Source organism: Gopherus flavomarginatus, chromosome 16, assembly GCF_025201925.1.
Source record: "Gopherus flavomarginatus isolate rGopFla2 chromosome 16, rGopFla2.mat.asm, whole genome shotgun sequence".
NCBI classification, from domain to species: Eukaryota; Metazoa; Chordata; order Testudines; family Testudinidae; genus Gopherus; species Gopherus flavomarginatus.
In genome coordinates this window covers 19,348,588-19,362,488 of record NC_066632.1, presented here as the reverse complement: position 1 = coordinate 19,362,488, position 13,901 = coordinate 19,348,588, and the positions used below count along the sequence as shown (strand labels likewise).

General features: G+C 44.1%; 1 protein-coding gene across 4 annotated transcripts in view; it reads left to right on the top strand.

Moving 5' to 3' along the window:
- HDAC7 (histone deacetylase 7) overlaps positions 1 to 13,901 on the top strand; it is a 260,685-nt gene that overhangs the window by 59,822 nt on the left and 186,962 nt on the right. The window contains exon 1 of one of the 4 annotated variants that reach the window (XM_050925795.1): positions 957 to 1,146. The exons of 2 other annotated variants lie outside the window; for them this stretch is intronic. In XM_050925795.1, coding sequence (XP_050781752.1) covers positions 1,128 to 1,146 — 19 coding nt within the window. In that variant the 5' untranslated portion in view covers positions 957 to 1,127. Of the gene's footprint in view, positions 1 to 956; positions 1,147 to 13,901 lie in introns of those variants that run through there. One more of the 4 variants, XM_050925797.1, reaches the window with a different exon arrangement.

The window sequence follows — 13,901 nt, the reverse complement described above, 5'->3', positions numbered from 1 at the left end:
TTTCTTGTTTCTTGACCAACTCACAGAGCCCTGACAGGCTGTTTCAATGCTATGGCTGGAAGAGTACCTCAACAATTTTCTCTCTCTTTCAGCAGCCACTTAAGTAAAGAGGTGCATTTGCTCTGTGAGGGTTCAGCCTTCTTATGGGGCTGCTTTCTATTGACTAACATACTGGTGGAGAAATGTACTGGCAGGAATGTTCATGGAAAGTCAATTTGAAGCATATATTAGAGAATATTGCACAAATGCAGAAGGCTACTGGCTGAAAGGAAGGGTGGGCTTGCAGTCAAAGGTGCTGAGCTCAGACTCAGGTGAGCTGGATTCAATTCCTGGCTCTGCTGCCGCATTCCTGTATGAGTGTGAGCAAGTCACTGAATGCATCTGAGCCTCAGCTCCTGTTTGTGAAATGTGAATAATAATGTTTCTTTCCTCAGTCTTGGTAACTGAGACTTAAAGGAATTGGGTGCCATTGACTTGTGTAGATGCTTTAGAAATCTCAGGTCTAGATTGTTAGCTTGTTAGAGCAGAGGCTCTTTTTCACTGTGTGTACATGAAGCAGCCAGCACAATACACTGCAAGTGTGGCTATAATACATATTATAAAAGCACCTTCATTCCCCCCCATAAAAACTGTCACTTGGCTAAAAAAGCTAAATCTGCTTTGGCTGTGTCTGGTCACCTTGAATTCACACTCCTTGAATATTCTAGTGACCAAAAGTGCTGGCAGGAACGTTATGGAACTAGGCCATTCTCAGTGACTCTGAGAATATCTGCAGAAAGACAGTGCAGACCCAGCATTCTCTGGCAGTTTTGTTTTATTTTGAAACCTGTTGGTCCCCAGCCGGGTGAGAGCATAAAATAAAAGGATGCGAGATAAACCCACTCGTGCTAGAGAGCGAGCCAGTGACTGAGGCGGCACAGGGTCAGGTGCCGTCATTCTGAAACCGATCATGGAAATTACACGAGAAGAAAAAAGGTAGAGAGCAGGGCTCAGGCTCCTCGCAGCTCAGCGTGCAGACCACACTAAAGGGCTGCCGTAACTGAGCAGTGTGAGATGCACACAGGGGAGAGAGAGACAGAAAGTCGAAGGAGGACAAGCCAGCACAGTCCTCCGCTGTAGCCGGACAGATGAGCACGGGCAACAAAGGTAATGGCAAAATACCCTTCTCAACTCACCTTCTGTGTATAATTGTACCAAGGTGACTGCTTCCCTCCTCCAACACTTCCCCCACTGTCTCTCTCTTAGATGTGTTTCTATAGTGACTGTCACTGTGGTATCTAAGCATGGAGGCCTTTAGCAATAACCTGATGCAAGTTGTTAGGAAGCAGCAGGCGAACTGGCTGTGATGTGGTATGGATGGTGGTCTTCATGCTGTTTTTTTGGGTTTAAAACATTTAATTTGCATCCTTCTTTCTTATTATTGATCCAGACCCTGATGTCTGAGAGGCTGCTCATAAACTCTACAAAAAAGCTATGGTGTACAGTGTCCTGGAGTGGGTAGGGCTCTGGGATGAAGCTAGGTTCAGCGCATATTGCATAGTCTGCTTATATCTCTGTCATCTTAGAAGTGCATTAACAGCCTCAGTCAATGGTTATTGACTACTGTGAGTTATGGGTCTGTCCTTGAGCCAAAGAGACTTAAGGGCCTATGCTGACAGATGAGCTGCTCCCTCCTCCTGACAGCATTAAACTCAGAGCTCACAGCACTGAGCCGGTAGCTGGGGTACTTGATTAGCTGCCTCAGGGGACCTGAATTCTCTAAGCCTCAGTTTTCCCATCTATAAAATAGAGATAATGACCCTCCTTGGAGAGGAAAAGGACTAAGTACCATTTTTATCCTGGTGTCCTCCCCTGTCCCTCCTCCCCAGTGGTTATAAAGAACAGTGATAGATTCAGCAGCACACCAGGGTTCATGTTACTTTGCATCACATATTCAGGGCAAGGTTGGGCTTTTCACCCCCAGAATCAGGAAACTGAGAGGCATGGTTGCTCTGACAACTTTTACTCTGCCCTCTTGTGTGCTGGCATTTCAATGCCACCAGAGCCCATAGCACTGTTGGGCAAATAATATCTGGACAAACACAGATTAACTCCAGGACAAAAACCAGGATCTGTGTTGACTGGAGCACAATATCAGGTTACAAGGGTTCCTAGAACAGTGAGTATTAACCTTTCCAACCCTGGCCCATATCAGGTGGTTTGGCCAGGAAATTAAGACCATTTCCCCACTACTCCTCCAGTGAGTCTATCATTCCATTTCAGATGTGCCTGCTCTCTTCCACTCTTTCTTCACATCCCCTAGTACTGTCTCACTTCTCCAGGTTCTTCCTAAGATCCTAAGTTACCCTGAAAGCCCCCTCTTCCAATTCTCTCTCCCACTCCTTCCCCATGATTTCTTCACTGAGTAGCATGCTGATTTCCTCCCACAGCCCAGGCTCCAGGCTGTGCTCTGGACTCCTTCACCCTGAGACTACCTCCCTCCTGGGACCACCCAGGCAATGAGTGAGCAAAGGGAGCCTGAGGAACCTCCATGTCTTGTATACGTGGGATTGTAGGCCAGCTAAGATTGTCAGCTGTACCAGTACAGTTCTATCACCATTAATATTCATAGGAATATAGGACTTGCTAGACTAGAAGCCATGAATAATCTAGCCCAATATTCAGTTTCAGACAGTGGCCAGTACCATCTGCTTCAGATGAAGATGCAGAAAAACCCACAACAGGCAAAACCATCTTGCAACCCTTATAAAAAATACTCCACTGTTCTTCAAACCTCAGCAGTATCATTAGAGTATTTGTTAGATTTTTACTGTAGGATACTGCAGTACATTTTCTACAAGAAGAACCCATCCAAGGCTGTGTCTACACTGCAGTTTCATCAGTAAAACTTTTATTGGTCAGGGGTGTGAAAAAACACACTCTGACCAACAAAAGGTTTACTGAAGAAAAGCGCCGGTGTGGACAGCACTTTGTTAGTGGGAGATGCTCTCCCACCGACAAAACTATTACCCTGTGTTAGGGGTGGTTTTATTTTGTCAGCAGAAGAGCTCTCCTGCCAATAAAGAGTGGCTACACGGCATACCTTATAACAACACTGCTGTAGTACAGCTATGCCGCTGTAAGATATGCAGTGTAGACATAGCCTAAGATCCATGTTCTCACTCTATGTGGCATCCATGACTTCTGAGTAAGGAACACAGGAGAGCAGCTATCTCAATGTAACATGCAGTGTGAGAAAGAAAAGCAGCTGTTTTCACAAGCTAACTCCAAAGACACTACCAGTTTCTTCCAAACTTCCCGAAAAACCTCACCTGTGGGCTGATCCTACCTAGAGGTTGAAAACATGGTTGTAGCAGCTCCTGTATCCTTAACTATGGAGTGCAAGCAAAGCCTAAAACCCAAAGTAACTCCATCTGCACATTAGAACCAGGAGCAGTAAGGTCTAGATTTTTAAAGGTATTTAGGCGTTGCACCACTTGGTGTTGCAAAGCCTAACTAATTTAGGAGACTAAATCTTATTTTTAAAGGGATTTAGGTGCTTAGGAGCACTTGGGCATTGGGTGTTCAGCACTGCAACACATAAATACCTCTAGAAATCTGGGAAACTGCACTGTTATGGCCTGAGCCGGCAATCCTTTACTCACAGGCTTAGACCCACCTTACAAAGCAGTTGTCTTGCTTTTGATGGGATTCCCTGCATGAATCAGGATTACACATCAGCAATCTTTGGTTACTAGTGTATGTATTAGTGCAGTGAATGTGTAGGTATCTGTTCGTATGTGTGTATCTGCATAGACATGGACATGCAGGAGAAGTCTACCTGCTTGGATTTGCATGCATGCGGGATTCTGTGTGCACACATTTGTGTATCAGAGCTCAAAGGCTGTGTGGATGAGTGATTAGCCATACCTATTCTGCCTTATTAACAATTAACTAACAAGCTCTGTTTGTGCAGTGTTGTCAATTTGCATATTCTTGGCTTTTCTTAAAGCTTCAGCTCTTGGAGTCATGGGATTTTGTGAGAATTTCAACTTTTGTGAAAAAATTAACTTCAAGTTCTTTGGACTTCAGAGAACAGTTTGAAAACATGATCCAAGTACCCTCTCAGTATTCAGGAACCAGAAAGCAAATGGAAAGAGCCCAACATATTTGGAGTCTCATGATTTTTAAGCTAGTTTTGAAGGCATAAGTGTTTTGGGTGCTTGGTGTTGTCAATACAGTGGGTGATAATACGTCCTGAGCATTTCTATTCTGGGGGGAGGGGTGCTTCTCTGTGCAGGGGCTGTCCTTAGGGTTTGAGCCCCAAGTCCTTTCCCTCTAGCATGTGCCTTTTGCATCCACTCAGTCAGTCACTGCTCATTGCCGGGCCTGGAGGGCTCTGCAGTCCATTCCATTAGCTCAGCAAGAGAGTATGTTTCACTGAGGATTGATTTATACAAAAAGAACACAGACCCTAGCAGGAGATGAGTGACTCAGTAGCTGAGACTGCCAACAAAGCAGAGGGTGCCCTAGGACAGACACAGCTCACTGAGCAGGGAGTTGGACTAGATGACCTGCTGAGGTCTCTTCCAACCCTGATCTTCTATGATTCTATGAGTGGAGATCAGGGTGAAGCTGGGAAGGAGCTCAGCCCAGAGTGGTAGATGCAAGTGCTGCCATGCAGGAGCTCAGGACCACTGGATTTCTACACCTGGCTTCAGACCAAGCAAATGACTATCCCACCTGTGAGAGATGCTCTCTGCAGCCTAGGGATCCAGTGGAACTGGACAAACAGCATCCCACATAGGAGGGGCTGTGAAGTACACAGCTGCAGCTGAGCCACCAAAGTGCTAAACTCTCCCAGAAATGTGAAGCCAGCAAACCAAGTTCAGAGAGGAGGAAAGCCTAGGGAATTCTGCCAGCTGTGTGGTAAATGGAGCTAAGTGAATAATTGATTTTTCAGTCTGATGACTGAACTAAACTATCCCCCACCTCCCTGTCCCGCAAAATCATCCAGTGTTGAACAAAATGTTTCATTTGACGCAAAACATTTTCTGTTGTGTTTTCCCGTGGTTTATACCCTTTAAGTGTTTAAATAAATCAAGCCAAATTTTGAAATGAAACGTTTCAAAACAAAAAGTTGAATTTTTTTCAGTTAGTTTGGCTGGAACTATTCGCTGTCTTCTACCCAATTTCACAAATATTTTCAGTTGACCCAAAACTGCATTTTTTGCCAAATAAACTATTTGTCAAAAAAAATTCACTCAGCTGCAGTGATAGCACAATCTCCACCCCCCTCTAGGCCCTGGCCCATCCACTGCCCCCAACTACAGCATGCTCACATCTCATATTGTTCCCTTGTCTGATTCACCTCTTGGCCTGGTCCCAGTTCCCTTTTCCTTGTTGTTTTACATGGTTTCCTTTGTTTCATGAAAAGCCTGTTTTAAAACCAGACTAGAGTCTAAGGGCTGGTCTCCGCCAGCGGTTCTCAACCAGGGGTGTGTGTATCCCCAGGGGGTATATCAACTCATCTAAATATTTGTCTAGTTTCACAATGGGCTACATAAAAAGTGCTAGCGAAGTCAGTACATACTAAATTTCATACAGACAATGACTTGTTTATACACAAGTACAATATTTATGTTCCAATTTATTTATTTTATAATTATATGGCAAAAATGAGAACGTAAGCAATTTTTCAGTACTAGTGTGCTGTGACATTTTTTGTATTTTTATGTCTGATTTTGTAAGCAAGTAGATTTGAAGTGAAGTGAAACTTGGGGGTACACAAGACAAATCAGATTCCTGAAAGGGGTACAGTAGTCTGGAAAGGTTGAGAGCCACTGGTCTACACTATATAGTTAAGTCAACATAAGGCAGCTTATGTCGACCTAATTATGTCAGTGTCTACACTACAGCCTTCCTCCCACCAATGTAAGTGCTTCCCACTGATGTAAGTGCCCTTCTATGCCAACATAATAATGCCACCTCCATGAGAGGTGTAAGTCTTATGTCAGTATATCTAGGGCGATGCAATGTCTGTGTAGACAATGTGACCTTACATCACTTGTCTTGTCAATTTCATGTCAGGAGCTGAGAAATTGACAAGAAAGCCAGGCAGCTAGATTCCAGCTGCCTGCTGCTCCCTGGAGAGCTGGGTGGCTAGACCCTGCTCCCGGCTGGGAGTCAGGTCGAGAAACCTGAATGGGACCCCTCCCTGCCCACTCCCCATCAGGAGCCAGGCAGTCTTGTCAATTAGGGGAGAGAGGCTGAACCCAGCTTGGAATCGATGACCTAAGGGGCTACTAAAGAGCTGGACGTGTCATCAGGATCTGCCACAAACCATGTCACTGGGTCAGAAACTCCCTGGCACACTGTAAAATGGCTAATAGGTTTTCAAAAGCTGAGAATTGTGATCACTGGCTCAAGAGCACTTTATGTAACCAGAATGTCATGCTTCTCTGTACTAGATGTGGACTGGTGACAAAGCTTGCTTATACACCCCAGATGTGTTGATCACAGTATCCTTCAGTGGTCTGCCAGGTATGGCTGAAGTCTATTTATATACGGTATTTTACACACAGTGCCATCTAATGGCTGAGTAATATAATACAATTTAGCATTCTATTACATCTCCCCCTTTATGTCCTACATTCCTGCCTTTTACAATATTTACACTATCACAGTTGTGTAAAGTTCAGTATGTATCACTCTGTTAAGTGTCTCTGGATTGTACTGGTTTTCTGCTTACACAACCCAAACACATAACAACTTGCTCATCTGGCTGTCCATTAGTTGCAATGACTGACTGTGGTTAGTTTGGAATCCTTGAGTCTACTTCTTGTTCTGCATCTGCTATCTATAGCATTTAATCTGTTAATTGTTTTTTCTGAGGAACAAACTGTAGATGTCAATGGTTTCTGTTGAACTCTCCACCATCGGTCTCAACCACATATGATCTGGGTGCTGAATTCCTTTTCCTTACAACAGCTGGAGTTGTCCATCCTTTTTCTCCATCCAATTTGACATGAACATGGTCACCAGGTTCTAGACTTGGCAGTTCTCTACATGACAGCTGTTGTAAAAGTGTGCATAAGCTCTTTTAGCCTTTTTTTCAGATTTGGCTTCTCTCTTCATGTCTGGCCACTTTGGAGATAATTTTTGTTCCAAAGATGGAACAATAGTTCTGAGTTTTCTTCTCATATGGAGTTGTGCTGGGACATATCCAATACCTGCTATTGGTGTTGATCTGTAACTCAGAAGAGCAAGGAATGGATCTTCTTGCACTTTCTTGGCTGTCTATACAGCTCTCTCAGCCTCTCCATTCATTTGTGTGTAATGTGGGTTGCTAATAATATGATCAAAATCATATTTTGTTTGGAATGACTTAAATTCTGCTATCATGAATTATGGTCTACTGTCCGTCACTAGTTGTTCTAGAATACCAAAATAAGTGAAATGCACTTCAGTTTCTTGATAACACTGCAACATGTTATGTCTTTCAAATTCATTATGTCTATATACCTGGGAAAATAGTGCATAATGATTAGGTAGTGATGTTCTCTGAATTTGCATAAATCTGCACCTAGTCTCTTCCAAGGTCAATCTGGTAGGGGTGTTTTTACACTCTATGGTTCAGTATTGTCGCTTACGTTGATTTCTACTGGATCTCTTTTCAAAAGTCCAATATCATCAAACTTTTCATTGAGCTCTTCCACTTTTCTCCTTAGGCTGCCACATTGCAGCTGAAAAGGGTCTTTGTCTTTGATCCTTTGATCACATGCACTCTGAATGCAAAGATGTAGTTTTTGTAATTTGTTTCTCCAGTGAACAGGCCCATGCAGCTCAGTATACCTGCAAGTCTAGTTAGAGCTGGGTCAGGTAACTTCGGCTCCAGGAGGGGTTGAAAGTTACTTTAAGTCCCTTCTGAGAATGTCTAATACAGTGAATGCTTATGGGAAGGGGGTAGGTTTAGAAGATAAAAAAAGAGCAAGTTAAAAATCACTTAGAAAAGTTAGATGCTTGCAAGTCACCAGGCCCTGATGAAATGCATCCTAGAATACTCAAGGAGTTAATAGAGGAGGTATCTGAGCCTCTAGCTATTATCTTTGGAAAGTCATGGGAGACAGGAGAGATTCCAGAAGACTGGAAAAGGGCAAATATAGTGCCCATCTATAAAAATGGAAATAAAAACAACCCAGGAAACTACAGACCAGTTAGTTTAACTTCTGTGCCAGGGAAGATAATGGAGCAAGTAATTAAAGAAATCATCTGCAAACACTTGGAAGGCGGTAAGGTGATAGGGAATAGCCAGCATGGATTTGTAAAGAACAAATCGTGTCAAACCAATCTGATGGCTTTCTTTGATAGGATAACGAGTCTGTGGATAAGGGAGAAGCGGTGGATGTGGTATACCTAGACTTTAGTAAGGCATTTGATACGGTCTCACATGATATCCTTATCGATAAACTAGGCAAATACAATTTAGATGGGGCTACTATAAGGTGGGTGCATAACTGGCTGGATAACCATACTCAGAGAGTAGTTATTAATGGTTCCCAATCCTGCTGGAAAGGTATAACAAGTGGGATTCCGTAGGGGTCTGTTTGGGGACCAGCTCTGTTCAATATCTTCATCAACGACTTAGATGTTGGCATAGAAAGTACGCTTATTAAGTTTGCAGATGATACAAAACTGGGAGGGATTGCAACTGCTTTGGAGGACAGAGTCAAAATTCAAAATGATCTGGACAAATTGGAGAAATGGTCTGAGGTTAACCGATGAAGTTCAATAAAGACAAATGCAAAGTGCTCCGCTTAGGAAGGAACAATCAATTTCACACATACAGAATGGGAAGAGACTGTCTAGGAAGGAGTATGGCAGAAAGAGATCTAGGGGTCATAGTGGACCACAAGCTAAATATGAGTCACCAGTGTGATGCTGTTGCAAAAAAAGCAAACGTGATTCTGGGATGCATTAACAGGTGTGTTGTAAACAAGACACGAGAAGTCATTCTTCCGCTCTACTCTGCGCTGCTTAGGCCTCAACTGGAGTATTGTGTCCAGTTCTGGGCACCGCATTTCAAGAAAGATGTGGAGAAACTGGAGAGGGTCCAGAGAAGAGCAACAAGAATGATTAAAGGTCTTGAGAACATGACCTACGAAGGAAGGCTGAAAGAATTGGGTTTATTTAGTTTGGAAAAGAGAAGACTGAGAGGGGACATGATAGCTGTTTTCAGGTATCTAAAAGGGTGTCATCAGGAGGAGGCAGAAAACTTGTTCACCTTAGCCTCTAAGGATAGAACAAGAAGCAATGGGCTTAAACTGCAGCAAGGGAGATTTAGGTTGGACATTAGGAAAAAGTTCCTAACTGTCAGGGTAGTTAAACACTGGAATAAATTGCCTAGGGAGGTTGTGGAATCTCCATCTCTGGAGATATTTAAGAGTAGGTTAGATATATGTTTATCAGGGATGGTCTAGACAGTATTTGGTCCTGCCATGAGGGCAGGGGACTGGACTCGATGACCTCTCGAGGTCCCTTCCAGTCCTAGAATCTATGAATCTATGAGATGACTGTGATGTCATCTCCAGAGTCAAGTTTCAAGGCCATGGTCTTGCCATGAATATTCAGTTTCACTCTCCAGGCAGGTTCTACGTCATCACAAGTGATCAATCCCAGAAACAATGGCTCTTGATTGTTTGTAATATGAGTCTACTCCCTGAGTGCTTTGGTGCAGCAAACCTATACAAAATGTCCATATTTCATGCAATTATTATACTACGCACCTCTAGCTGGACATACATCATCTCTTGGGATATGACTCTTTTCCACACTTTGTGTGTCTAGGCTGGACTTTTTCCCTCTTAGTCTGGGAGTTCTCTTTCCTTGCCTAGGAGGTTTTATGATGACTTTTAACAATCAATGTCTGTTTATAGCTTCTACGCTTGTTTCAGGTTTCTCAAGTTGCTCCTGCCTGCTGTTTGACTAAGTCTAACTGCTTTGCTATCTGTTTAGCTGTAAATAGTTTAAATAGTAGCCACAGTACAAATTTTTATCTGTTAACTCAGTAACCAGCCTGTCTCTGATATTTTAACGTTTTGCATTCCCCAAATCAGTTTTCAGCCAATGTATTCAGAGCTCTTATATAACACTTAATATTTTCCCCTGGTTCTTGAATTCTCTGGTGAAAATATGCTCTTTCATAAACCGCATTTCTCTGAGGTGTAAAGTATGCATCAACATAGCCAGAACCCTTTTATAGTCATCTTTGTGACTGTCCTCAGTAAAATCAAAGAATTTAAAGATATGCTCTGCCTGCTACTGCATAGTATAAATTAAAGAAGATACCTGTATATCTCCAGTTTCTTAATGAAGTTTGTTTGCAATGCAAACAATTGCAAAATATTCTCTGTCCATTTTGAAAGTTTGTCAAAGCTAAAGTTTTCTGGTCACTGAATGGCAAGTAGATGAGATCCTATAACCTTTATAGTTTTGTTCTTTCTGTTTGCAACTTTTTGCTGTTTATTCTGTTTCTCTTAGTTTACTCCTGACACCATGTCATGCTCCTTTGTACCAGATATGGACTGGTTATAGAATTTGCTTGCACTCAGCAGATGTATTCATCATATGATCCTTTAATGCTCTGCCAGCTATGGTTGAGGTTAATTTACATTACATATTTTACACACAGTACCTCCTAGTGGCTGAACAGTGTAGTACAGTTCAGCATTCCATTAGACAGAGATCACCAAGCTACCCACTTGGCTTCAGAGTAGGGTGACCAGACGTCCTGATAAAATCAGGACCATCCCCCATCTCAATATTTAGGCATTTGTCTCGATATTTCATGGTACTCCTTTTTTTTTTTTTTCCTCCGCTGGCAGCAATTGGCACTTTTTTTTTTCTCCACTGGCGACCTCCCTCCCCCCCATGTGTCCCAATATTTTCTTCCTCTCGTCTGGTCACCCTATTTCAGAGCCAGAACTCCAGCGTCACCCACAAGGTTCACACTGCTACTGTTAGTATGCTACCTTGAACCCTGCTAGTGCAAGTCTGTCTACCTGTGCTGGGAAGTTCGCGCCAAGCTGCAATGTCGACATCACCCTAGAGACCCCAGAGCTTGTGTCGCAGCTCAAAATTGTTACCTCAAACTGCAGCTGCTCCTCCAGCTCTAACCCTTGCACCTGAACCTCTGCTCTCTGTGAACCACTTTGAGTGGCACCATGACAGGAGAGTAACATTTGGGGGGCATGACCCCACATTCTGCCCAGTGGTTGCACTGAGGAGGACCAATCTCGGGAGGGAAGTGGGGCAAACAGGGTCAGTGCTGAATCTTGGGGGCTGAGATCTAGAAGAGGAAGTGAGGATTTCATTCCCATTCTGAGCAGCAGTGACATTAGCCCTGGAGCAGGATCTCTTGTTTCCAGTCTGCTTATACTGTACTCTTGTAGGAGTGAAGTCAGGCCTGGCACAGGGTGGTATGTCACTTCCAAAGTTTCCTTCTCTTGCTCTGGGGGCTAGAAACTGAAGCCATCAGAGCTTTCAAGTGTGAAATGGAAAAACTAGATCAATTTGACAAAGAGCAAATCCCCCCTCCTCTTTGAGCACTGGCCACAAGCCCTCCCTGCTACGGGGTAGCTGCTGCTTTTACTTCTCTGTGTTGGAGGCTGATCATGGAAATCATAGAATATGAAGGTTGGAAGGGACCTCAGGAGGTCATCTAGTCCAACCTCCTGCTCAAAGCAGGACCAATCCCCAACTAAATCATCCCAGCCAGGGCTTTGTCAAGCCTGACCTTAAAAACCTCTAAGGAAGAAGATTCCACCGCCTCCCTAGGTAACCCAAATAGGCCATTGCTTTGTACTCAAAGGTGCAGCAAGAGTGTTTGACCAACACGGGTATTTGTTCACACCATTTACGTGCAGGGGACCCTGTTATATGATGGGCTGTGTTGGAGCTGGCATTTTTACTAGGCTAAGGAGATACGTGTTTTGCCAGAGACTAAATTAATGCTGAGGAGGCTAGTTCATGCAGAAAGCTGCTTTCCTTATTCAAAATCACACCCAGTAGGTCTATAGCACTTTGCAGCCCTTTAACGTGTGTGGGCAGTGGGATAATATATCAGCCGTTTTTCCAGATATGGAAAGTGAGACACAGAGTGATTTTTCCCAAGCAGCAGAACTGAGATTTGAGCTCAGGAGTTGTGCACATCTTCTCCCCATAGCTGTCTTATGGGGTAGGGACAAGCTTGCAACAACAAACTGATTCTTAGCTTATCCCTGAGCTTGTTGGGGAAGCTTGGAACAGGGCCATTGCAAGCTTTGTCATGGGGAGATCTGAGCAGATAAAACAAAGGGCCTCTGGAGCTGGCCTGCTTGCTGAAGACTGTTTCTTTATGGGTGGGGTGTGTCTGTCTAATGGCACTTGGGCTTGTCCTTGGGCAGGTTGTGTGATCATCTCTCCTGCTGTCCTTTGGATTTGACTGGTTGGCTCTTTTCCTTAGGCCCAATTTTCCAAGTGTCCACTAATAATGGGTGTCACAGTCTTTGGGAGCCCAAGCTGGGATACTGTGGGCCTGTTTTCCAGAGATGCTGAATTCCCCTAGCTCCCACTAACTTCAGTTGGAGTTATGGCTATTCAGCACTGGACCTAAAAATAAAATGAAGCCCCAAAGTCAGCAGCTACTTGTTGGCATTGGAGCCCCTAGTGTTCTGTATTTGGGTTTATAGTAAGATGCATCCTGAAGTCCCTAGGGATACCTTTGGGATGGATTCCATTACAAGTGCATATAAAAGAAATGGAATGTTTCAAAGATAGCCATGGATGTTACAAGTGAGCCAGGAATTCCACAGTCCTTCCCCCTGAGCAACTCTGAGGAGGAGATGGAGACACCGGTGACCTTGGGTATCTTTCTCTCTGTGGCCGTGGACACTGCCAGTGTCCCTCCATCTATGATAGCACCTTGGGTCTTGTCTGCCACTGCAATTTCACCCTAGTTCGTCTTCTGAAATGTAGGATTTCTGAGACTCATGTGAGACAAGCTCAGCCAATCGACAGTCCAGTGCTGTGTTGTCATTCTGAGCTTGGGTTATTTGTGAGAGGAGGAGTTGGTGCCCAAACTGACCTCATTTGGAGGATTAGGCATGCGAGAGTAACCTATCTGGTCAACGGGTTATATGTCCCTCTTTAGCAGCTGGACAATGAGACAATGAGTCTGCTACTGCCCCAGTTAATGGGACAACTCCTTTAACTCAAGCAGTAGGAACACCTGCTGCTTGTGCTGAAGGTCTCAGTGAGTTCAGACTACTGACAACTTTGCAGGGGCTAGCTGCACCAGGACTGGCAGATCAGGACCCTCTTTTGTTTCTCTCTCCCATGCTCATTTTAAAGTAAACGCTGTGGGCTGATCTGTACATACAGGCCCTGGACACCCTCCCTGGTATTTGTTTAGTGCCTGTGGGCAGAAGCTGGCATCTGAGACTTCCTGATGCTTTCATCAAGTTGCATGGGGTGTTTCTGCTAGCTGCTGCTGTGGCCAAGGCTGTTCTGCTTAGCCATATGTTTTCTTTCAGGTCTCCAGATACAGATTTCCAACCATGTTGCCAGTTACATATGTCATGGTATAAATCCCCACTCTGAACCTTAGAGTCCAAAAGATGGGGTACCAGCATGAATTCCTCTAAGCTTAATTACCAGCTTAGATCCTGTAGTGCTGCCACCAACCAGGACTTGAGTGCCTGGTACACTCTGGTCCCCCCAAAACCTTCTCTGGGGACCCTAAGACCCAGACCCCCTGGATCTTAACACAAGGAAAGTAAACCCTTTCCCCCACCGTTGCCTCTCCCAGGCTTTCCCTTCTTGGGTTACCTTGGAAGATCACTGTGATTCAAACTCCTTGAATCTTAAAACAAAGGGAAATGCAC